General features: G+C 47.9%; 2 protein-coding genes across 13 annotated transcripts in view; one reads left to right on the forward strand and one right to left on the reverse strand.

Annotated features, from left to right (window-relative positions):
• Window positions 1-4132, forward strand: part of LOC131759512 (leucine-rich repeat-containing protein 51) — a 28028-nt gene extending 23896 nt beyond the window's left edge. For 4 of the 5 annotated variants that reach the window (XM_067038809.1, XM_067038803.1, XM_067038804.1 and 1 more), the window contains 3 exons: window positions 1746-2020; window positions 3121-3317; window positions 3812-4132. In XM_067038809.1, coding sequence (XP_066894910.1) covers window positions 1762-2020; window positions 3121-3317; window positions 3812-4132 — 777 coding nt within the window. In that variant the 5' untranslated portion in view covers window positions 1746-1761. Of the gene's footprint in view, window positions 1-845; window positions 903-1745; window positions 2021-3120; window positions 3318-3811 lie in introns of those variants that run through there. The other variant, XM_067038806.1, reaches the window with a different exon arrangement.
• Window positions 4133-4804: 672 nt separating this feature from the next.
• Window positions 4805-25759, reverse strand: part of ANAPC15 (anaphase promoting complex subunit 15) — a 76110-nt gene continuing 55155 nt past the window's right edge. The window contains exons 1-6 of one of the 8 annotated variants that reach the window (XM_067038822.1): window positions 7890-8024; window positions 6626-6710; window positions 6359-6483; window positions 5782-5841; window positions 5322-5459; window positions 4805-5155 (exon numbers count right to left, since the gene is read on the reverse strand). In XM_067038822.1, coding sequence (XP_066894923.1) covers window positions 5108-5155; window positions 5322-5459; window positions 5782-5841; window positions 6359-6478 — 366 coding nt within the window. In that variant the 5' untranslated portion in view covers window positions 6479-6483; window positions 6626-6710; window positions 7890-8024 and the 3' untranslated portion in view covers window positions 4805-5107. Of the gene's footprint in view, window positions 5168-5321; window positions 5460-5781; window positions 5842-6358; window positions 6489-6625; window positions 6711-7889; window positions 8025-25759 lie in introns of those variants that run through there. The other 7 variants (XM_067038823.1, XM_067038820.1, XM_059068782.2 and 4 more) reach the window with 7 other exon arrangements.

Genomic DNA, 25759 nt, shown 5'->3' on the forward strand with positions numbered 1-25759 from the left:
ACCTGGACTGGGGATCTGAGACTTAGTGGAAGAAAGGACCTTATACCTTCACAAACCGAAGCAGAGTGGAGCTCAATCCTGGTGGAGGAGATAGAGGCCACCTCAGTGATCTCCTTGCCCTCAGGCATTTCTCTTCAATCCTGCCTTTTTACAGCAGTCATAGTAATCTAACACACAAAGCTCACAACCAGTGCTCTTAGAACCATCCCAACATCTTCCCTTGGACTCAACACAAGTCTGTCATGCAAGATCTTGCAGAGCCTGACACCCACTCCAAGCCCAGGGTAGTGGGGGAGGGGTTGGGGGAATCAACCACAGGGAAATACTTGGGTTTCCTGATTGACTTTCTGGACTTTACACACATGGCCTGGCACACTGTCTCCCCACCTTGTCTGCCTGCCCAAAGTCCCTGTGTTCATGGAACATGCCTTCTAGTGTTCACATTATATTCTCTGTTTCTATGTCAGTCTCTTCTAACAAAGGTGGAGTTCCGGGGTGTCAGGGACAGGATCCGACTCTTCTCTGTGACTCAAGCCTTGGCACTTGCTTAGAATTTGAAATTATTGAGTAACTTACAACCTCCCCATCACCTTGGCTCACACCATACCCTATGTCCTGAACCAAGGGATTGGAGGAGAGGTCACCAAACCCAGTAGCTTTATTACCCCTCAAATCAAGACCCCGGAGTTCTGTAAGTTCTTTGAGGGCTCCTGAAGGGTAGGAGGCAGCTCCAGCTTGTCCCTGGGGTTGGTAACTTGAACTGCAGGTCTCAGGTGACAGCAGCAGCCTCAGCATCAATAATTGACAGCAAGTCCAGCCTACCTCAGGGTTCTTCCCCACCCCAAGGACTCCCCCTCCTGTCCTATGCTCTGATCTTCCCCAAGCAGGAGCCTCCAGCCCAGGTAAGCAGGGCCCTTGAGTGTGGGTTCCCAAGCGCATCAATTCAGATTCACCTTCACTCACCTACCTATTCACCCCATTCATACACTCCTACTTTAATTTTTAGTAACCACCACCAGTGGCCTCAAAAGGGTCAGATGGTCCAGTGCATGGGAGAAGACAGGGCACTTATCCCAGACGGGGTGGGGGTAGTGGGGAGAAGAGGCTGAGTTGGGGGTAAGTGTGTGCTATGTGTATATGTGAATGTAAAATGTGAATGGAATGCTGAGAGAGAATAGAGGAGGGGAGTGCAGGGGAGAGGAGATAGAACTGGAGAATAAATATACAATCAAGGACTCTTCCCACCCCCAGGGAAATGCTGACAGAGGGAGAGTCCTGGGGTGGTTAAGGATATGTCATCCTAACACACCATGGAATGTTTTGATTGCCTTTTACTGAGGCAGAACAGTGACAGTGAAGGGGTTCCTGACTACAAAGTTGTGCTCTTTTGCTACACAGTAATGGGTCAGAGACCAAGCAGGCAGTGGGTAAGGTGGGAGGAGAACTCAGGAAGGAAATGGTGAAAGGGGTCCTGAAGAAGAGTGACTACAGAGATAAGGGAAAACGGGTGGAGGGAGCAAGGTGAAGATGAACCAGGAGTAGGAAGAGATAGTTTGGAGTTGGGTGCTGAACATAAGACAGTATGTTGTCCTTGAAAGTACATGGGCTTGGAATCAGACCAGCTTGGATTCAAATCCTAGTTCTTCCGTGTGACTCTGGTATATAGGGATAACTGCTACTGGTAAGGGCTGCACAAATGACAGGCAAACGACATATGTGGGTTTCCCTCCCTTCCTCCACCCCAGGGCCCAGGTAGGGACCATGTCCCCCGCCATCGCGCTGGCCTTCCTGCCACTGTTGGTGACATTGCTGGTGAGGTACCGGCACTACTTCCGACTACTGGTACGCACGGTCTTACTCCGGAGCCTCCGAGACTGCCTGTCAGGGATGCGGATTGAGGAGCGGGCCTTCAGCTATGTGCTCATCCACGCCCTGCCTGGGGACCCTGGTCATATCCTCACCACCCTGGACCACTGGAGCAGCCACTGCGAGTACCTGGGCCACATGGGGCCTGTCAAAGGTCAGTGTTCCCTAGCCTTCTGCTCCAGGAAGCACCTCCAAGATGGTGAAGGAAGATCTGGGATCTGCCGCTGCCTTACTGGGTGAATTAGGCAGGTTCTTGATCTTCTGTGGGTCTCTTTTTTCTTCTCTGGAAATGAGGGGGCTGGGTAAAGTTATACATTCATCCAGTAAAATGTATCACCACGTCTTTTGTACCAGGCATGTGCTAGGTGCTGGGGGAGGAGGTAGAGGCCAGGGATGAATCAGCCACAAAGGCTGGCCTCAAAGGGGGCATGATACAGGGGAATAACCATCTCAGCACACAACCCATAACTTTGTAATTATCTGTGTCTGAGTCTTTCTCCCCCACCATGGAGCTTCCTCCAGCCCATTCAGGGTAGCTGTCTGGCTGGATTTGTCTGAGTCCCAGCTGTCAGCACATGTGGTTTTAGTCTCATTTAAGAAATTCATCCAATTCAATGGTTAGAAAGATATTCAATGAACAAATCAAGGGAGAATGAAACTAGAAGGTCTAGCAAAGATCTCTCAGGAGCCTGGACAGTGGTCTCTCAGAAGCCTGGTGGTTGTTTCTGCCTGGGCCCTCCTGGGGGAAGCAATATTTGAACTGGGCCTAGAGGGACTGCTTTCAAGTTGGCCAGGTAGTTGAGGATAGAGGTGGGGGAGGACAAAGCCAGCCACATATCTAAATGTGGCATGAAGAAATGAGCCAGCATGGTTGACTCTGGGCACAGTTGTTTGGGATGGCTGTGGTGGGAAGAATTGAGAGCTGAAACTGGAAAGGTAAGATAGAATCAGGTCCAAGAAAGTTCTGAATGTCAGGCTGAGGATCCCATGTTCAATCCCAAAGGCCTTTAGGTTCATAGGAACCAGGGAGCAATAGGGTCAGATTTGTCAGAAAGATTCCTAGTGGTTGGTGTGAAGGAGGCAAGCTGAGAGGGGCAGGGAGACCACTGGGGCTGCTAGGACTGTAATCCAAGAAAGAAATGAGACTCCCGCTGGTTGGGGGTTGCAGTGGCAAGTGGGCATTTGAGACCCCTTTCCATGAGGGCCCCTGCATCCATCTCCCATGTCTGCTGCAATAACCATCTCCCCCCATAGGTCAGATCCTGATGCGGCTGGTGGAGGAGAAGGCCCCTGCTTGTGCACTGGAGCTGGGCACCTACTGCGGGTACTCCACACTGCTTATTGCCCGTGCCCTGCCCCCTGGGGGTCGCCTTCTCACTGTGGAGCGGGATCCACGCACAGCAGCAGTGGCTGAAAAACTCATCCGCCTGGCTGGCTTCGACGAGCGCACGGTCAGCCCCCACCTCCCCAACCCTGGTCTCTTTCCTGCCACCCCCGGCCCTGCCCTAGCCAGCTTCCCCCATGGGGGAATCCCACCTAGGAGAAGGAAACAGCTCCACTTAGGGAACTGTGAACCTGGAGAGTGTATGAGCTCTTGTCCTCCTGTTCCAAGTCACTGGCATGTATTTGCTGCTGGATGACAAAGAAGCAGTTAAGAGGAAAGTCTCTGGAGCCCAGCAAATCTGGGTCCAAACCTTAGTCTGCCTCTTGTTAGCTATGTGATCTTGGGCAAAGCACCTGTCCTCTGAATCTCAGCTTCTTTACCAGCAGAATGAAAATCACAATGCTGATCCTGACTTCTTGGGTTCTGAGGCCAGAGGAAATATGAGAACACACGTGGAGACCTAGGCCAGGGCCTGACACAAAATAAGCGAGATCCCGGTAGGGTCTGGTGTGGGAGAACAATTGCTCCCACCCTCATCTCCAACTCCTCCCACCCCCACAGGTGGAGCTCATCGTGGGTAGATCGGAGGAGGTGATCCCGCGCCTCAGAACCCAGTACCAGATGAATCGGGCTGACCTGGTGCTCCTGACACACAGGCCCCGATGTTACTTGCGGGACCTGCAACTGCTGGAGGCCCATGCCCTGCTGCCAGCTGGTGCCACAGTGTTAGCTGACCATGTGCTCTTCCCTGGTGCACCCCGCTTCCTGCAATACGCCAAGAGCTGTGGCCGCTACCGCTGCCGCCTCCACCACACTGGCCTCCCTGACTTCCCTGCCATCAAGGACGGCATAGCCCAGCTCACCTACACAGGGCCTGGCTGAGGTCCAGGCCCAGGGGTAGTTACTGCTGCATCCCCCCACCCCCCAACCAAGCAAGGACCTCAGAATATCCCCTCCCCTCCCTGCTTGCGGACTGACACATACTGGGCTCAGGGCTAGGGAGGCTCTCCTCCCACCTCTGTCTCACTCTGGCTCCACACTAACCTGAGGCCTCAAGTTCTGTCAGGCTATTTGATCCCACTGGTCCTCCTCCTTCCAGTCCAGAGTCATGGACTGACAAGCAAGAGACTTCAGCTCACAACACAGCCCTGTCACTGATTTGCTGGGTTACTCCATGGGAGTCCCTGCCCTGCTCTTGAGATTTAATCTGTTCTAACACCAAGGAAGTTGACTAGGAGAGCTCCAGGGGCCTCCCAGTTCTGGCGCTCAGAAAGCCTGCCTCCCACCCTCCACCCCACCCCATGCCATTCCAGGTGGGATCAAAGGAAACAGTAAACACTGAGTTAGAGGCCCTGCAGGAACGGCTGGGTGCAAGCTGGGCCAGAGGAAATGGCGATGGAGCCTGGGCCCACAGCCAGGGCTACCCTGGCCTTCCCTAGCCCCAGCCCGCATGGCCAGGTAGATTTGCCTGAAGTCCCTTGAGAACCCTCTCCCCAAAGCTCAAGAGAAGATGCTGGACTCCTCTAGGCCCCACCAAGAAATAGGGAATAGACGTGGGGAAAAAAATCAGTCCTGTGTCTTTATTAAAGAGACTTAGAAAGAGACTAGATCTGGCAACCAAGGGATGAGGTGCTGGCCAGAAAGGTGGGGTGGGCTCAGGCCCTGCAGATTCAAGGGCAGACTGATGGCCTGGGAGGGGCCAAGGATACCAGGTGCTGGCAGCAGCTAAGGAGGTGCCCGAGGATGAGCTTTCAGGCACTGGGGCAGGGGGGGTTGGGTGATCAGCTGGATCCGCAGGGGGTCCAGGATAGGTTGGGTGGGTCTGGAATCTTCCTGAGACCACCCTGCCTTGTCTGCCTAGATCATCCACTGGTCCTGATCCTGCTCGTTGCCTTCCATGTCCACCTGGAGAGGAGGCTGGGTGTGGGTGGGGAGGGGCCTCAGCCACCCAGCCAGCCCCAGTCCCAGATCCTGCCCCTGGCTGGATCCAGGGTTTCTGTACCCACTGGCTGCCAGTGAGGTCAGGGGTAGGGGCCCAGGAGCAGAGGCCCTCCCCCACACCCCTGCCTACCTCATTGACCTCTCCATCATCAGGTGACTCATTGTAGTCATTCATCTCATCCATGTCCTGCATGTCCTCATCATCCTCCGAGTCCTCTTCACTATCCTCGTCGTCATCTTCATCTTCCTCTTCCTCGTCATCATAGTGCTGGTGAGGCAGGGAAGAGCCTGTAGCCTCTACAGGTCTGCCTGGGCCAGTTCAAGAACTGGCCCACTTGGAGCCTCTCTCTGGGGACAACGAATGAGCTCCATTCCCCAGTATTTTCCCACTTTAGTCTAGCAGGCTGGTGCACATTCTGCAGGACCTTAGTGTGAGCCCAGTGCCCACCCCCTCTACCTCCTCTTTTCTGTCCTCCACTCAGAGCTGAGGACCACGACTACTCTGGAGTCAGAGGCCAGACCTTCAGAATTAGAGCAGAGCCTTGGTCCACCTGGGCCCCACAGAGGCCCCATCTGCTGAAGCCACTCACCTCTGAGGCCGGCTTGCCAATAGGTACCAGGTTGTTGTCTTTCTCTGCAATGCTCTGGAGCTGTGGCCACAGGGGGAGAAGAGCAAGGCCAGGGCCCAAGCAGGGCAGTCAGGGGCATGGCACTCACCTGCCCTGCCCCCAGGAAGACCCCCCAAGTGTGAAGGAAAAGCTTCCTTCCAGCTCTCAGGAAGATACAATCCCTTTCTCTCCTGTCATCTGCCACTTACTTATGAACTTGATCCAACTACGTAAACTCTCTGGTCCTTGGTTTCCTCATAAGATTATGGTGAGGATGAAGTGAGACTATCAGCCTAGAACATGACATCTGCTAGCTCCTCAATAAACAGTCAAAATTATTATTTTCTATGCTTTAGGGAAAAGAGCCTGGGCTCCAATCTTGCCTAGAGCTCCCACGGTCCCCTGGCAAATTAGGGTAACACAAAGGTGAGAACCTAGGCCCCCAGCTCAGGACAAAAAGCTCCCCCAGGGCAGGTCTCCAGTAGGTATGGGTCAACGACAGAGAAGGGGGGCGGGGCACCTGACTGAAGCTCCACCGCTGTGCTACATCCTCACTCACCCAGGCCTGATGCTGCTGTTCTTGCTGCTGCAGCTCTGTCTCCTCCACACAGGGTCGATCCAGATTAAACCACAGTGTCTCAGTCACACGGGGAAAGAGTGAGGGAAACAAGGTGGACATGGCTCCTAGACTGAGGAAAAGCATCAGGTGAATCCAGCTCTCAGATGTGTTTGGTTTTAGTTTTTATTTGGTTACATTTTGATTTGGGGATCGGGTAGTGTGGAAGGTAGCAGGAAAGTACCCCTTCCCTATGGAAATCAGACAGACCTGGGTTTGAGTCCTGGCTCCACCGCTTACTAGCTGTTTGACCTTGGCCAAGTCACTTAACCTCTCTGAGCCTCAGTTTCCTCATCTGTAAAATGGGGACAATAACAATTATGCCACCCTCATAGTTATTCTGATAATTAAGTAATTTACTTTATGGATAAGTAGAGCTGTTTGTAAGCTGTTCAAGGAGGGAAGAGAATGGAAGCCAAATGTAGAGAGAGGAAACCAGAATGCAGACTGGCCTTACAAAATTAAAGACAGCAGAACTCTACTGAAACTCTCTCTACCTCCTCCAAACACTGAGACCTACTTTCTGCTCCTCCATGCCACCCACACCATACCCACCCAGTGTCAGAAATTTTGGACGCTGACCACCTCTATAATGAACCACAGCCAAACTGGCGGGCAGGGAGGGGAGGTGTTATCACGTGCAAGTATGGCTCAGTAAGACATTCTAAAGGTATGAGTAAATACATGAGCAGATGAAAGACTGGATGAACTAACATGTAAGAGAACAAGTATATTCAGCTCAGATTCAGCAGCTGAGGGATCTTAACAGGAAGGTCCCAGAGAATCTGAATTAAAACCTTTCAGCTCACAGGAAAACTGAGGCCCAGCGACAGGCAACGACTGGCTCTAGGTGCCACGGTGAGTTGGGCATAGAACTCTCGCGGGGAAGCGATCCAGGCCGGGCACTAAAGGTGAGCAGGAGAAAAGGATCTACGTGTAATTCTGCTCTTGCCCTAACGCACTTGACCAATCCGGGGCCAGCCGCTGCCCTTCCATGGAGCTCAGCTGCCCGGCGCGTTTAAGACGCCCAACAGAACCCTCTCTCAAGTCCCATAAGTAACTGAAAGGCCAGAGACCGCGGCTCCGAAAGCTCAACCCCTCACCGCAAAGCCACCGCCCATTCTTGGCTTATTATGATAATGACGGTGGAGTTGACCAACAGGAAGAAGGCATGGGCGGGATTCGGGCAGGTATTTGGGGTTGCTAACCGAGAAAGGAGCGGGGCCTGGATAAGGCCAATTAACTGGAAGAACTGCTGGGTGACAGGAAGTGACACCAATGAGTGACGGATCTTGTGCGACGGGGTGGGGCTTAGCTTCGAGGACGCGGCCAATCAGCTGGAACACTTTTAATGTTAAAGGGAGTGTGAACAGGCAGCTCCTGAGGAGGCGGGTCAAGGGAATGAGGTTTCTCTGGGGAAGGGAGGAAATAAGGGGCAAAGAGACAGCAACAGCAGCCTGTCTTATGTACTTACCGCGCCGGGAATCGGCAGGCGGCGGCGACCCGGAAGCACTTTACTCTGACTGAGCGGAAGAACCCATCAGAACTTGGGACACACCAAACGCATGCGTCGTTAGCCTTCTTTTGTTTCCCGCTCCCGCCCACCGGACTGGAAGTGACGTTACACACGTTAGTCACGTGTTGGGTGGAAATTTGGCGCGCTGCTCTATTGGCCCCGCCTTGAGTCTCAGCCAATCGGCCTCTCCAGCCTGGACCCGCCCCAACGGCCCCATTTGGCTCCGCCTTTCTGTCCCCAGGCTGTATTTGCTTGCCAATCCCTGTTGAAAAATACCTGGCGACAACCAGCGTTAGTACTAGGACTGTTTGTCCTGCTGCGGTCCCAGAAAAATTAGTCTGCTTCTACCCCAGAATCGCTGGGTGATTTTACGCCTCGCCCCTCCTGTTTGTCTTGTCTCCCCCGCAGTTTCCCGTTTGGGAAACAACGTACATTCATTTATGTATTCCTTCGACAGAAATATTTGAGTCCCTATTATATTCCATATTCCAGGCCCTGCTAGAAGCTGGGGCTAAATCTAGGAACACGGTCCCTGCCCTCAAAGACCTCACAGTCCAGTGGGGAAGCCAGACTCTGTAGACCTGCAGTGGACTCACTGGTCTCTTAAGACTGCCTTTCCAGTTCTGCATTCCAGATTTTGTAAGGGCTTGAGTGATTACTCAATCTCAGGCGCAGCATTCTGCTGCTGGGGAATTCAGCTGCCCTCTCCAGGACTGGGCTAAATCCGCTTAGCTGTCAGCCTTGTCACATCTCTCTCCCACTCCTTTGCCGATGCCTCCGTTTTACTAACCTCTGACTCAGCTTCGCTTTCAGAGATCCTTATGCCTTCTGGTAACGGAAGTCCTTCAAACCCAACCCCCATTAAGCTCCATCACTCACCGGCCCCTTTCAAGGCCAGCAGTCATCCATAGTTCCACTCCTGCCCTGACCAAATGTGTGACCTTTAACAAATCCCTTTTCCATGTCTGGGCTCCAACCAGCTTCATAATCTCTGCCCAGCCTTCTTCGCATCTTGGACTGATGTGAGGATTTGATGAGATAACATACTTAAGAGGGAGTATACTGTGCATATCGACTGTCGTTGTTGCCAAGCAGCTCTGGTTGCTATAAACTTTTTCATTAAAGAGTAAAATTTGACCCTTAGAACTGTCCACCTTTTTCTTTCATTCATTCAAGCAATATCTACTGAATACCTTACCTATTCCTGCCACTATTCTAAGTAATGGATACACAATAGTGAACAAAACAGACCAAAAAAAAATCATGAGGAGACTCATGGTGCTTCCATTTTAATAAGAGAGAGAAATAAAGAAGATAGGTAAATAAAATATATAGTTTTAAGACTGTAGTAAATATTTTTTTAAATTTTATTTATTTATTTTATGGCTCTGTTCAGTCTTTGTTACTGTGCACGGGCTTCTCATTGTTGTGGATCACGGGCTTTAGGTACGCAGGCTTCAGTAGTTGTGGCACATGGGCTCAGTAGTTATGGCTTGTGGGCTCTAGAGCGCAAGCTCAGTAGTTGTGGTGCATGGGCTTAGTTGCTCCGTGACATATGCGATCTTCCCAGACCAGGGCTCAAACCCGAGTCCCCTGCACTGGCTGCCAGATTCTTAACCACTGCACCACCAGGGAAGCCCAAGACTGCAGTAAATATTAAGGAGAAAAAATAAGTCAGAGAAGTGGGAATAAAACGTTGGTAGGGGAGATGTTTCCTTTCAGTTAGGGGGCCAAGACCTTATTGGGAAGGTGACCTTTGAGTAAAAGATCTGAAGAACAAAGAAAGGGGGCACTATTCTGATATTTAGGGAAGAACATCAGGAAAGAACAAGTGCAAAGGGCCTAGAATGGCTGGAGCATAGTGTTCTATGGGGAGAATGGGAGAAGATGAGCATAGAGATAGGAGCCAGAGAGTACAGCTTTGCAGATCACAATAAGGACTTAGGTTTTACCCCATGTTGAGGATCCCGTGAAGGGTTATGAGCAGAGGATCCACACAATCTGATTTAGATTTTAACAGAGTTACTCTGGATGTTTTATGAAGAAAAATTTAGTGGGGACAGTGGCAGAAGCAGCGAGACCAGTTGGAAAGACAAAGGGAGGTGCTGGTTTTGGGAGGAAATATCTGGAGCTCATTTTTGAGTGTGTTGACTTTGAGATGTCCATTAGAGTAGGGTTGTTGAGGGAGCAGGAGGACATATAGGTCTGAAGGTCAAGGGAGAGATCAAGACTGGAAATATCAGTTTGAGAGTCATCAGCACATGGATGGTGTTTAAAGCCATGAGAGTGAATGAGCCCACCAAAGGAGTGAGTGTAGATGGAAAATCGTTTCCTTCAAAATTCAGAATTTGAGGAAACTAGGAGAAGCAGCAAACTAAACTGAGAAGGAGGGCCAAAAATATAAGCAGAAAGCCAGGTAAGTTGGGTGGTATCCTGTAAGCCAAGTAAAGAAGGGGTATCAGGAAGGAGGTAGTGCTGCGCTACAGTGGAGTTCTATATAAACTGTTTCTATTTGTTTCCTCAGCAGACCAGGAGCTCCTTGAGGGCAGAGACTGAGTGGTTGCTAAGTCCACAGAACCCACCCTTGACCTCTCCCTTCTCGATCCCTTATCTGCTCCTTCAGTGTCCCCATCAGTAACTCCCTATGGTTCTTTTAGTTACAGGATCCCTACATCCGGCATCCTTTGCCTCCATCCTTCCTGACAGCTCTGGCCTGATGGAAATCCCCCAGTAACCTAGAGTTTCTTACCTAGATCCTCAGCCACGTTCAACAAGCCATGGTGAGCTTCCTTGATGGTGCAGTGATTAAGAATCTGCCTGCCAATGCAGCAGACACGGGTTCAAGTCCTGGTCTGGGAAGATCTCACATGCTGCAGAGCAACTAAGTCCGTGTGCCACAACTACTGAGCCCTCATGCCACAACTACTGAAGCCCACGCGCCTAGAGCCCGTGCTCCGTGACAAGAGAAGCCACTGCAATGAGAAGCCCACGCACCACAACGAAGTGTAGCCCCCACTCACCGCAACTAGAGAAAAGCCTGAGCGCAGCAATGAAGACCCAACGCAAACAAAAATAAAATAAATAAATTTTTTAAAAAACACAATCCATGGTGACAGGGGAAGGGGAAAAGGAAGAGGGAGAAGTGGAAATTTGGGGTGATACCCTATTTTTGGCTCAGGCAACTGAGTCAGTGATGGTGCCACATTCATTATCCACCATTTATCCTTGCCAAGTGCTTGACTTTTTTTCCCTTTCATTTCAAGGATAATAAACTAAGACTCTGAGGGAATTTCCTGGCGGTCCAGTGGTAGGACTCCATGCTTTCACTGCCGAGGGCACGGGTTCAATCCCTGCTTGGGGAACTAAGATCCTGCAAGCTGCATGGAATGGCCAAATAAATAAATAAATAGACTCATATTCCTTAAAAGTATAAGAATTAAAAGGGTTAAAAATTTGCCTCATATTCCTTCATCTGTTCCACTGTTTGGTCATTGAGTGCCAACTGAGTGCCAGACACCTTGATAGGCCCTGGGGACAGAGAGATGAAGCAGAAATAATCCCTATCCTAGAGGAAAATACAGTCTAATGAGGACTAAGACAGTTATAGACAATTATAGAAGAGGGTAGTAATTTTTTTTTTTTTTTTGGGTGGTACACAGGCCTCTCATTGCTGTGGCCTCTCCTGTTGCGGAGCACAGGCTCCGGACGCGCAGGCTCAGCGGCCATGGCTCATGGGCCCAGCCGCTCCGCGGCATGTGGGATCTTCCCGGACCGGGGCACGAACCCGTGTCCCCTGCATCCGCAGGCGGATTCTCAACCACTGCGCCAGCAGGGAAGCCCGAGGGTAGTAAATATTAAAATCAGTGTATACAGAGAGTCTTATAAGAACACAGAGGAAAGAGAGATGAATGGATTCTGGATAAACTGAGTTTAGGCTTTGTTTGAAGGAAGGAAACATTTATTTGAACGGGCCTTGAGGGATGAGTAGGGGTTTACCTAGTAGACAAGTGGGAGAAGGGGATGCACAAAAAGGCGTATTGCATGCAAAGGCATGGAGTTAAAAGCAGATGATGTATTTGGAGAACACTGAGAATCTTTTGGGGCAGCACTAAGTGTCTCGAGGTAGAGAGAGAGAGATGAGAAGGAACGTTAGGGGGACTCTGATGGGTTAGGGCTTTGGTGGCCCTGAGATAGAGTGGATGCGATGAGAGCCAGGCATCCTGGGACTTACCTTGGCTCTGTTACTGACTTTCTGGAGACCCGAGGCAGGTCCCTCCTGCTCCCCCAGCTTTCATTTTCTCTAACATAATATCCCAACCATGTCTCCAGCTCTGGTGTGAATCCCTGGAAGGCACTTCCCTGACCTGGCCCTTTCTGTCCTGAGATGTCACCTGCTCCTTCATTGTGTTTTACCCAAGCCAGGGCCTGGGCTGAAAGCAGAAGGCAGGATGGGGATGGGGATTTCCCAACAGTCAGAAATAAATCCAAAGCCCGTAGGCTGGAGAGAGAGGTCCATGGCTCTGTGCAGAGAATTCTCCAGGATCCAGGAAGGTTTAGACCTGAGTGATGTAAATTCAATGCCAGTGAGGGCTGCTTCCATGGTCCTTGAGGAGTATGGCTGGCCCTGGTAGGGGACAGAGGGAAATGTCAGTCACCATCTCTTATGTATACCGAAGGATATTTGGTCTCCAAAGAGCCTTCACACTTGTCATTTCCTCTTATCCTCACCCCAGTCCTGGAAATCCTGCTCCTAGTTAGCCTATGAGGAATGTGAGGCTCTGGAAAGTGAAGTGGCTTGTCCGAGCTGAAGCTGCAACTCAAGAAGGTCAATCTTGCATTCGCTCCACAAAGCTTTCTTATGAGCCAGTCTGTACTTGGTGATGGGGGACGCACAGAGGAGTCAGATCTGAGTCCTCATCCCCTGGGAGCCCCCAGTCTAGTTTGGGAGGCATCAAGCAAATCATTAGGCCCTTGAGGGCAGGTCTCTGATTCATCTCTATTTCCTTAGCACACAGCACAGTGCCTGACACAGAGTAGCCACTCAAGAAACGTTTGTAAAAGATGGGCTTTTCTTCCCTTCAATCTAGTGGAACTGAATTCATTAGACGTGTGTGCCTGTGACAACTGCTACACTAGAGACAGATTCTGAGAAGAGTGGGGGCAGTGAGCAGAGAAGGGTAATGTGGGTGTGGAGGTGGGGAGGGATCCTCAGGGAGATGAGACTTTGAAGGAGGAGAAGTCAGGAAAGGACAGTCTAGACAAGAGGGGGCTGCATGTGCAAAAGCACTGAGGCCTGAAAGAGTGTGGTGCGCCTGGGGCATGGCCATGCTTGCGGGCCTCCTGTGGCCATCCTGGTGATGGGCACAATGAGAGGAGACAGGACGAAAAAATGGTGCCCTTGTTACCAAGTCCAAGCTTGTACCACTCACTGCATGACAGGCCAATAAATCGAGAAATGAGTTGTTGGGATAAGGAATAGTGACTTTATTTGGAAAGCCAGCAGACCGAGAAGATGGTGGACTAGTGTCCCAAAGAACCACCTTACCTGAGTTAGAATTCAGGATTCTTTTATACTAAAAGGGGAGGGGGTGTGGCTTGGTGTAGGAATCCTTTGTTCTTGCAGCTGTCCGTGTAGGTGTGCTCACAGTATTCCCATAAAACTTCAACAAGACAAATGATGTCCTCTGTTCTGCACCTTTTAGTCTCTACGTGAATGGAATGACACCTTTAAAGGGTCGGAGCCTTGAGAATGGGCTATCATGTATATTTCAGGTTACAGGCAACATTCTTTTACAAAAGGGGCAAAGCCAGCATACTCAGCACAGGCAACAGCACAAAGGTCAGTGCTAAAGGAATAGAGTCAATCTGGAGTCAGGTTTGTTATTTTCTGTTATACCGGTCCTCAAAGGATGACACATACCCTTGGAGGACGAGGAGACATTGAGAAGGGCTTCCTTGAGCAGGAGAGACTTCAGCTGTACCTTGAACCATGCTTCAGAGTCAGAGAGTGAGAAAGGAGGAAAAGAAGAAACCTTCCTGGTGGGAGGGGACTCCCTGAGCAGGCACTGGGGTGTGTGGTGAGGAGACTGCTTGGCAGGAGAGCATGGCAGGTGTGTGGAGGAGATGCTGTGGGGAGCTGAAGAGCCCCACTGGGTGGGCTGGCTGAGGGAGTACACTTTTGCTTGGGGTACAAGATTCCTCTACCTCAGGGTCATTGTAATGGAGCAAATGGGCTCATGGCCAGCTGCACAACGGAAAGACCAAATAGCAGGCAACGGTTGTGTGCAGAGAGAAAAGACTTTACTGCAGCTAGGAGACAAGAGGCAGTGGTCAGATGTGTCTGCTCATGGGTTTTCGAGTGGGAAATTTATCTTGGAAGCAGGAAGTGGGGGGGGGGACTTGGAAATGATTGGTGGAAAGTGCGTGTAAGTTTCAGGAGTTTTCTGCCTAGGCCTGCTTTTCCTGGGTGGCATGTGCAAATTGTATGTATTTGGGGGGGGGTGTCCATATGTAACATGTGGTGGATTTTTTTTTTTTTTTTTTTTTTGGTCCTGCCACTGCAGTGCTTGTGGCATTCTAGTTCCCCAGTCAGGGATAGAACCTGGGGCCCCCTGCAGTGGATGCATGGAATCCTAACCACTACACCACCAGGGAATTCCCCATGCGGTGGATTTAAAGTTCACTATCAGTCATCATTGTAGTCCTTCAATGCACCTCCCATCCTGATGCTCAGTTGGAGAGACTTCAGCAAGTTGTATCCATATCTGCAGTTTCCCTGATACTCTGAAAAAAACCAAAAGGAAAAACAAAAAAAAAAAGAAAAACCCTTCGGTTCTTGGTGTACTATTTTGTTTCTACTTTATGGGCCTTGTAAATTACATGGCACATTTCAACTCAACACCTCATTTATTTTCTGGTTAGCAAACAGTCATTGACGTCTCTCCTGGGCCTGACTCTGAGTTTAGGATGCATGCATGAGTTATAAGTGATTCCTGTGGATTCTCTTCCAAGTCCCTAGAAAGCCGGCCCCAGGAGGGGCGCTGTAACAGGGAAGAATAAACCTGACTCCATATTAGATCTGTTTCTTTTACTTTAACCTTTTATTCTATTGCTTTTGCTTTGTGTTAAGAATGTTGCCTTACATATACAATGGAGAAAAGACAGTCTTTTCAACAAGTGATGCTGGGAAAACTGGACAGCTACATGTAAAAGAATGAAATTAGAACATTCTCTAACACCATACACAAAAATAAACTCAAAATGGATCAAAAACCTAAATGTAAGGCCGTATACTATAAAACTCTTAGAGGAAAACAGAGAACACTCTTTGACAAAAATAGCCATATCTTTTTTGATCCCCCTCCTAGAGTAATGAAAATAAAAACAAACAAATGGATCTAATTAAACTTAAAAGCTCCTGCACAGCAACAGAAACCATAAACGAAACAAAAAGACAACCCACAGAATGGGAGAAAATATTTGCAAATGAAGCCACGGACAAGGGCTTAATCTCTAAAATATACAAACAGCTCATGCAGCTCTATGTCAAAAAGACAAACAACACACTCAAAAAATGGGCAGAAGATCTAAATAGACATTTCTCCAAAGACTACAGATAGCCAAAAATCACATGAAAAGATGCTCAACGTCACTAATTATCAGAGAAATGCAAATCAAAACTATAATGAGGTATCACTGCATACCACTCAGAATGGCTATTATCAAAAAGTCTACAAACAATACTGGAGAGGGTGTCGAGAAAAGAGAACCCTTCTACACTGTTTGTGGTAATGTAAATTGGTAAACCACTATGGAGAACAGTATGGAGGTTCCTTAAAAAACTAAAGATAGAACTACCATATGATCCAGCAACCCCACTCCTGGGCATATATCCGGAGAAAACCATAATCTAAAAAGATACATGCACCCCAATGTTCACAGCAGCACTATTTACAATAGCCAAGACATGGAAGCAACCTAAATGTCCATCAACAGAGGAATGGATAGAAGATGTGGTACATATATACAATGGAATATTACTCAGCCATCAAAAAGAATGAAATAATGCCATTTGCAGCAACATGGATGGACCTAACAATGACCATACTAAGTGAAGTAAGTCAGGCAGAGAGAGACAAATATCATATGATATTACTCATGTGGAATCTAATTTTTAAAATGATACAAATGAACTTATTCACAAAACAGAAACAGACTTACAGATATTGAAAACAAATTTATGGTTACCAAAGGAGAAATGTGGCATGGAGGACCTTGGGATGAACATACACACACTACTATGTATAAGACAGATAACCAACAAGTACCTACTACATAGCACAGGGAACTCTATTCAATATTCTGTGATAACCTATATGAGAAAAGAGTCTAAAAATGAATGAATATATGTATATGTATAACTGAATCACTTTACTGTACAGCAGAAACTAACAGAACACTGTAAATCAAGTATACTCCAATAACATTAAAATAAAAATAAATAAAAGGTGAGAGTATATGTAAAATCTAAAAATAAATTTAAAGGAAAAAAAAACACTAAGATCCCACAAGCCATGCAGTGCACCCAAACAAAAAAAAAGAAGAAAAAACCTGAACTCATAGATAGAAAGAACAGACTGGTGGTAGTCAGAGGCAGGGGGTGAGGGGTGAGTAAAACAGGTGAAGATGGTCAAAAGGTACAAACTTCCACTTGTAAGATAAACAAATCATGAGGATGTAATATATTTACAGCATTACATAGTGACTACAGTTAATAATACTGTATTGGGAACTTCCTGGTGGTGCAGTGGTTAAGAATCCGCCTGCCAATGCAGGGGACACGGGTTAGAGCCTTGGTCCGGGATGATCCCACGTGCCGCGGAGCAACTAAGCCCGTATGCCACAACTACTGAGCCCGCACTCTAGAGCCGGCAAGCCACAACTACAGAAGTCCACGTGCCTAGAGTCCATGCTCCGCAACAAGAGAAGCCACCACAAAGAGAAGCCTGCACACCGCAACAAAGAGTAGCCCCCGCTCGCCACAACTAGAGAAAGTCCGCGTGCAGCAACAAAGACCCAATGCAGCCAAAGATAAATAAATCTTAAAAATAATAATACTGTATTGTATATTTGAAAGTTGTTTTTAAAAGTAGATCTTAATGTTCTCATCACAAGAAAAAAAATGTGTAACTATGTTTGGTGATGGAAGTTGACTAGATTTGTTGTGGTGATCATTTTGCAATAAATACAAATACTGAATCATTATGTTGTATACCTGGTACAAATGTTATATGCCAATTATACCTCAATTAAAAAACCCAAACAAAACCCAAACAAAAAGGAATACAAAAAAAAAAAAAGAATGTTGGGGACTGCCCTGGTGGCACAGTGGTTAAGAATCCTCCTGCCAATGCAGGGGACACCTATTTGATCCCTGGTCCGGAAGATCCCACATGCCACAGAGCAACTAAGCCTGTGCGCCACAACTACTGAGCCTGCGCTCTAGAGCCAGTGTGCCGCAACTATTGAGCACATACACCACATCTACTGAAGCTCACATGCTCGAGAGCCCATGCTCCGCAACGAGAAGCCGCTGCAATGAGAAGCCCGTGCACCACAACAAAGAGTAGCCCCCACTCGCTGCCCTGCTTGCTGCAGCTAGAGAAAGCCCGTGCACAGCAACAAAGATCCAATGCAGCCAACATAAAAAAAAATTAAAAAAAAAAAAAGAATGTTGTCTATAGCCTGATATATACAGGATAGGCGATGCTCAAGGCTCTGACCTTTAAGGGTATAACACTCTTCCATTCATAGAGAAATAAAAAATTGCAGAACAGAGCATAACATATGTCTTGTCGGAGGTTCACAGAAACATGATGATCTGACCTACATAAACAGCTGCAAGAACAAAGGATTCCTATGCCAAGAAGTCTGCAACAACCAACCACGCCTCTCCCTCACCTTGCCTTTAAATACGCCTTGATAAAAAAATACATAAATAAAATAAATAAAATAAAAATGTCTTGCTGAAAACCTTTGGGGAGTTCAGGGCTTTTGGGGGCATGACCTGCCCATTCTCCTTGCATGGCCCTGCAATAAAAACTTTCTCTGCTCCAAACTCCAACATTTCAGTATTGTTTGGCCTCACTGTGCTTCAGGCACAGGAACTTGCATTCAATAGCAATTTTGGCTAAGCCTGCCTAGGATTCTGTGCCTGTGGCAGGTCGACCCCGACCAGAGGCAGCCCCATCCCTGAATCCTCAGCACCTGCCAGAGCTCATTTCCCTCCAGGGATCTTGGAGGGACTTTCCCTGACAGGGGTACAGGAACTTGCTCAGCAACAGTGCTCCAGCTAGGCCTCTACTTGCATGGTGGATTTGCATATATTTGCTTACTGTAACTAAGGCTTCCTCACTCTGATCAAAGCAAAAACAAACAAAAAGTGGGAAAAGAGGCCCTCTGTATGGGAGGCAAAGGCCGAGGGGACACAAACCTACACAAACATATACATACAGTCACCATCGCACACTCCCAGCACACACAAGGGTGCTAGGCAGAATAAAGGCCCCTGAAAGATGTCCATATCCTAGTCCCAGAACCTGTGAACATGTTATCTAACATGGCAAAAGGGACTTTGCAGATGTGATTAAGTTTAAGGACCTTAAAATGGGGAGGGTAGCCCAGGTTATCAGGTGGGCCCAATCTATTTACACGAATCCTTAAAATTAGAGAATCTTTCCCAAGAGCTTTGGTCAGAAAACAAAACAAAACAATGTGAGAAAGGAAGAAAAGACAGGGAGATGCTACGCTGCTAACTCTGGAGATGGAAGAAGGGACCATGAGCCAAGGAAGGCAGGCAGCCTTTAGAAGCTGGAAAAGGCAAGGGAACTAATCTTCAGTCTAGAGCCTCTAGAAAGGAAATGTAATAAGGAAGAACAAATCTTTGGATCTGTTTTTTTTTACTTTAACCTTTGTATTCTATTGCTTTTGCTGTAAATTAATGACTAAAAGAATTTTGCCTATAGCCTGAAATATACAGCCCATTCTCAAGGGTCTGACCTTTAAAGGTACAACACTTTTAGAGATAAAAAGTTGCAGAACAGACAATAACAGTTGTCTTGTTGGAGGCTTACAGCAGCATTGTGAGCAGGATTTGGACAGCTGCAAGAACAAAGGATTCCTGAACCAAGAAGTGTGCAACAACCAGCCACACCTCCTCCCCTTTTAGTATAAAAGAATCCTGAATTCTAACTCAGGTAAGGTGGTTCTTTGGGACACTAGTCCACCATCTTCTCAGTCTGCTGGCTTTCCAAATAAAGTCGCTATTCCTTGCCCCAACAACTCATCTCTCCATTTATTGGCCTGTCGTGCAGCGAGGAGTATGAGCTTGAACTTGGTAACAGGAATACAGCCCTGCTGACACCTTGATGGTAGCCAAGTGAGACCCAAGTAGGACTTTAACTTACAGAACTGTAAGATAATACACGTGTGCTTTAACCCACAAAATTTGTGGTAATTTTTTATAGCACCAATAGAAAACTACTACACAGGCAATGCCTATGTCCTCATGCCTAGACAGACACTGAATCACACTGTCATATACACTTGGACAGACCCAAGCAGAGAGACCCAGAGACGTCAGCAGTCTTTCTTTTATTTATTTATTTATTTTATTTTATTTTTGGCTGCATTGGGTCTTCGTTGCTGCGCATGGGCTTTCTCTAGTTGCAGTGAGCAGGGGGCTACTCTTCATTGAGGTGCACAGGCTTCTCACTGTGGAGGCTTCTCTTGTTGCGGAGCACAGGCTCCAGGCACACGGGCTTCAGTAGTTGTGGCACGTGGGCTCAGTAGTTGTGGCTTGCGGGCTCTAAAGCACAGGCTCAGTAGTTGTGGCGCACAGGCTTAGTTGCTCCGCGGCATGTGGGATCTTCCCAGATCAGGGCTCGAACCCGTGCCCCCTGCATTGGCAGGCAGATTCTTAACCACTGCGCCACCCGGGAAGTCCAGCAGGCTTTCAGTGGAGGTTGGGGAGTAATGAACCTTCAGGCGTGCTCTGTGGGGGTGGGGTGCAGTCTTAGGGCTGCTCCTTGTTTGTTGTGAGAAAGCACAGAGCAAAGGCCCCTCTTGCTGACCAAATTCTCACAGCCTTGCCTTTGCTCTGCTCCCTCAGTCCTTACGTATAGTTATAACAACCTTTATACCAGTTTTTACCTTAAAAGCTGTTGAGAACACAGCATGAATGAATCTCGAGGACATGATGCCAAGTGAAATAAGACAGTCACAAAAGGACAAAAGCTGTATGACTCCACTTATATGAGATCCCTAAAGAAGTCAAATTCATAGAGACAGAAAGTGAAATGGTAGGGCTTCCCTGGTGGCACAGTGGTTAAGAATCCGCCTGCCAATGCAGGGGACACGGGTTCGAGCCCTGGTCTGGGAAGATCCCACGTGCCACAGAGCAACTAAGCCCGTGTGCCACAACTACTAAGCCTGTGCTCTAGAGCCCGCGAGCCACAACTACTGAGCCTGTGAGCCACAACTACTGAAGCCCGCGTGCCTAGAGCCTGTGCTCCGCAACAAGAGAAGCCACCCAATGAGAAGCCTGCGCATTGCAACGAAGAGTAGCCCCCGCTCGCCACAACTAGAGAAAGCTCGCGCGCGGCAACGAAGACCCAACGCAGCCAAAAATAAAATAAATTTTTTAAAAAGTGTCATAGTGGTTGCAGGCGTAATAAAGAACAAATCTGACTCCACATTAGATCTGTTTCTTTTACTTTAACCTTTGTATTCTATTGCTTTTGCTTCAAGTTAAGAATGCTGCCTATTGTGTGTGGAGGGGAGGGATAAATTGGGAGATTGGGGTTGATATATACACAGTTCTATATATAAAACAGATGAGTAATAAGAACCTACTGTATAGCACAGGGAACTCTACTCAATACTCTGTAATGACCTAGGTGGGAAATGAATCAAAAAAAGAGCAGATATATGTGTATGTATAACTGATTCACTTTGCTGTACAGCAGAAGCTAACACAACATTGTAAATCAACTATATTCCAATAAAAATTAATTTAAAAAAAGAAAGCTGCCTATAGTCTGAAATATACATGATAGTCCATTCTCAAGGCTCTGACTTTTAAAGGTATAACACTTTCCCCTTCATATAGAGATAAAAAGTTGCAGAACAGAGAATAATATTTGTCTTGTTGCAGGTTTACAGGAACATCATGACCTGACTGACCTATGTAGACAGATGCAAGAACAAAGGATTCCTAGTCTCTGGACTTCATGATTGTTCACTAGTGGCTCTGCAGAACTGAGCACAGTGGCCAGGCATCAGCTGATATTCAATAAATGTTGAATGAATGAATGAGAGACCAAAATACTGGACACATGCAGTATATCTGTACTGTTCAGGGAAGGGCAGAGGACTTGGATCTGGGATCTAGCTCATTGATTCCTCATTGTGTGCTCTGACCTTGGCCAAGACACTTCACCTCTGAACCTCAGTTTCTCTATATGTAAAGTAGGGGCTGTCTGCCCCACAGGGCTCTTGTCAAGGTCAAATGAAATACATGTGATAAGAGTCCAGTTACTGTCCCAGGGAGCTGCACAGTGACCCGGAAGCTTTGGCCGAAGCATAGAGGGAGCAAGGAGGCTTCAACTGAAAGAGCTGGACTAACGGGGTTCTAATCCAGTCCCAAGTCCACCATCAATCCCCAGGTGACCTTGGATCTGTATTAGTTTCTTATGGCTGCTATAACAAACTACCGAAAACTTTGTGGCTTAAAACAACATGGATTTATGCTTTTACAGTTCTGGAGGTCAGAAGTCTAAAATCAAGGTTTCAACAAGACTGCATTGCTTCTGAAGGCTTCAGGAAAGATCCATTTCCTTGTCTTTTCCAGCCTCCAGAGACCACCTGTATGCCTGTGCTGTGGGCCCCTTCCTCGTATCACTCCAACCTCTTACTTCCACCCTTATATCTTCTACTGGACTCTCTGATCTCCTGCCTTCCTCTTGTAAGGATCCTTGTGATGATATTGGCCCATTCAGATAATCCAGAATAATCTCCCTATCTCAAGATCTGTATCTTAATCACATCTGCAAAGTCCCTTTTGCCATACAAAGTAACATTCACAGGTTCTGGGGATTAGGACATGGGCCCTAGTACCATCCTTCTCCCACTTGGGCATCAATCTCTTCTTCCAGAAAATAATAGCCTCAGTCTGCCCTGCCCTCCCTCCAGCCTCCCCCTGGAGGAGTGCTCTCATGGAGCCAGGAATGTTGGATGGAGACCAGGGAGTGAGTTCCCGACTGCTTCACCATCCCAGCTCACAAATTGCCCCAATCTTGTCACGGGTAGTTACAGCCCCAGAACCTAACTGCCCCCTAACCTGTGCTCTGCCCTTCCCTTCCATTTCCTGGGCTTTTCCAGGCAGGCCAGCCTCCTCCCACCCCAATGACAACCAACCTTTCACAAAAACACACCCTTTATTACTAAATTGCAAACGTTTACACTTGTCTCACACTATCCCTGCCTGCACCCCCTACCCTGCACTCCAGGAACCTTAATCCAAATATTTCTCCCACATCCAGTCCTCACTCACAGCCCCTTAGGGAAGTCATACTTCATTTCACATTTCTATTTTACAGGTGGAGATATTGAGGCTGTACCCCTTCCTCCTCACTCCAGCTCCCGGATCTCCTCTGCCACTGTCCTTTCTGCTCTCAGCCTCCATGGCCAGGGCAGTTCCACCAAGATTCACTGAATCCAAATTGGGGAGAGTCTCAAATTAATCAGAGGGGCCCCAGGGATCATCCCAGTCCCTACTCGGCATTCACCATTCATTTAGACTACAAATATTTCCTGAGCACTGACAGGATACTTGGTACTGTTCTAAGTTGGGAACAAAATTGACACAATTCCTTGCTCTCATATGGTTCACTCTGTAGTGGTGGGAGACCATCACATAAACAGGCAGTAATATCAGATGGTGATAAATGTGGTGAAAAAGAATAAAGCCAGGGCAGGCAACGGAACACACAGGGGTGAGGATGACAACCATATTCGAGAGAAGGTGGTCAGGAAAAGGTTTGCTAATAAGCAGACATTTAAACAGATTTCCAAAGAAAGGAGGTAGTGAGCAATACAGAAGTGGCAGAATATTCCAGGCTGGAATCAGCATCACTTCCAGCAGCTGCTACCCAGATTTCCTGTTGCAGTACCAGCCAGCACCTTTCCCATCTTCTGTCTCAGAAAATAGTGCCAACATCTCCTCCGTCCATAAGCCAGAAACCTGATAGTCATTTTTGTCCCTGACCTCTCCCTCTCTCCCCACACCCCAAAAGTCCCCAGGCCCTAGAGATTTTATTCACTAAGTATCTCATAAATCCACTACTTCCCTCAATTCCAAAATTCTTTTTTCCCCATCCCCCTCCAGTCCAACTCCACTCATAGCCTTCCTCATCTCAGCAAATGGCCACACACTCTTCTGATTTCTCAGCCCCAAAACCCTTGGAGTCATCCTAATTCCTCCCTTTCTCCCACACCCAGTATCCAATCCATCAGCAAATCTCATTAGCACTCCCTTCAAACTACATCCAGATTCCCACCCCTTCACCGCCCCCTCTGCCACCACTTACCCCCTGCTTCAAGTCATGCTTGCCTTGAGCTTGTGCTGTTCAAAATAGACCTTCATGTCCTTTGCTTGCTTTCCCTTGTCCCTAGAATCTGTTCCTAGATCAGATGCTGAACTGAAAAAAAAAAAAAGTTTCCATCGCATTCAGAGTAAAATCCCAAATCCTTACCCAGTCTGACTAATGTGGCCTTCTAGGTTCTGGTCCAGACCACACACTCCTACCATGCGCCCTGCTCCCTGCTCACCAGTCCCACTGGCTTCCTTGATGTTTGTTCTTAGAAAGCACTGAGTACATTCCTGCCTCAGGGCCTTTGGACTTACTGTTCCCTCTGCCTGGAATACTTCTCCCTTGTAGTATAAACTGACAGTTAGGTTCTTTTTTTTTTGTAATGGAAGTGTCTGTCTTAAGCTTTGATTACTGACGCAGCCACATCAAAGGATATCTTGAATGAACAAATCACTAGATAAAGTGCCAGGCTGCCTCCTGGAACTGAGGCTCCTTTGTTTTAGAGGTATTGGTTGAGCTCAGTAACTGACCATTTGGGCCACTTGTCTTTTCTCTTCCCACACTTTAAATTCCTGCTCATATGTTTTTTTAATAAATAAATAAATTTATTTATTTATTTATGGCTGCGTTGGGTCTTCGTTGCACACGGGCTTTCTCTAGTTGCAGTGAGCGGGGCCTACTTTTTGTCGTGGTGCATCGGCTTCTCATTGTGGTGGCTTCTCTTGTTGTGGAGCATGGGCTGTAGGTGCGCAGGCTTCAGTAATTGTGGCACACAGGCTCAGTAGTTGTGGCGCACGGGCTTAGTCGCTACGCGGCATGTGGGATTTTCCCGGACCAGGGCTCGAACCCTTGTCCCCTGCATTGGCAGGCGGATTCTTAACCACTGTGCCTCCAGGGAAGCCCATCATATGTTTTAAATTCATCAATGAAGAGTGAGACTGAAACCCTAGGTCCTCAACCCTCAACGCCAATAAAAGCAGAACCCCAAGCCCACACATTCTTTCTTCCTCTATGGCAACCTTGCTCTATGGCCACAGGTACACTGTGTAATTTCCGGGTCCTGTAAACGAACCTTTATTTTTTCAAAGTTTCCTGATGCTTATTGCTGCAGGATATCTTACAATCATCATAAGAACTTTAAGAGCCAGTTCAGCCATAACATTGCTTATTGACAGGCAGAGACAGGCACAAAACAATTGGCATAGTGGGCAGGATTGCATGATTGCCCTTGCAATTAAACAAGGGGAATGCCCTTTTTACCTCTAACTTGCTCACTAAACACCTAACTCAGGTGGGTAACACCATCTGAGAAAGGAGCACCACTTGCTGGGGGTCTGCTGCACTACTGTGTGCTTTCACATGTTTCTCAGTGGTGTGTTGCCTGTGGTATTCAACCCGAAAGGTCACAGCTGCTATAATAATCCAAGGATCTCCCCAGAGTGGTGTGATAAAGACTAAATGGTCTTATGAGAAGATTAGGCCACTAATTATAAAGGACTTAATTGACTATCGCCTAAGGGTCCTCCATGCCTCAAGGCCAAGGAGAGCTAAGGAGGGTAGACTGAATTGTAAGGCTACTGTCACTACTCAAGGAGAGGCTAAAGGCATGAGAAAAACATTCCCTTAGGGGAAGAGAATAGGAGACCTCTTCCTGCTACCACTGTCAGTAGGTTGTGCTATGTAGGACTATGTGTCCTAACCAAGAAGAATGAAATAGCCTTGCAGCCAGAAACAGGGGCAACACCAGAGGGAAAATATGACAGAGGCTTACGGTCTCTGGTCTCTGTGTCACCACTTCACTCACTTCATTTGGTCCCCTGAACTGATGGAATATTACGGATCCAATCCCTGGTATGATGTTGCAACTGAGCAGGACCCTGTGGGGCTCCTGGGCATGGAAGCCTTTCTGTCCCCCGTTTCTTGTTTGTAGGGAACAGACTCCAGCATCCATGACCTTCCCTGAGTTCCCAAAGGGAGATTCAAACAGTGGCTAATCAAGGGAGAAGCAGCCAAGAAGCCACCTGAGGCAAGATTAAAGGAACCAGAGAAGCTCATCAAGATTAGGAGACAGTGGTTAATCCGCAGTGGTTAAGGATCCGCCTGCCAATGCAGGGGACACAGGTTCGAGCCCTGGTCTGGGAAGATCCCACATGCAGCAGAGCAACTAAGCCCGTGTGC

The sequence above is a fragment of the Kogia breviceps genome, chromosome 7 (genome assembly GCF_026419965.1).
Source record: "Kogia breviceps isolate mKogBre1 chromosome 7, mKogBre1 haplotype 1, whole genome shotgun sequence".
NCBI lineage: Eukaryota > Metazoa > Chordata > Mammalia > Artiodactyla > Physeteridae > Kogia > Kogia breviceps.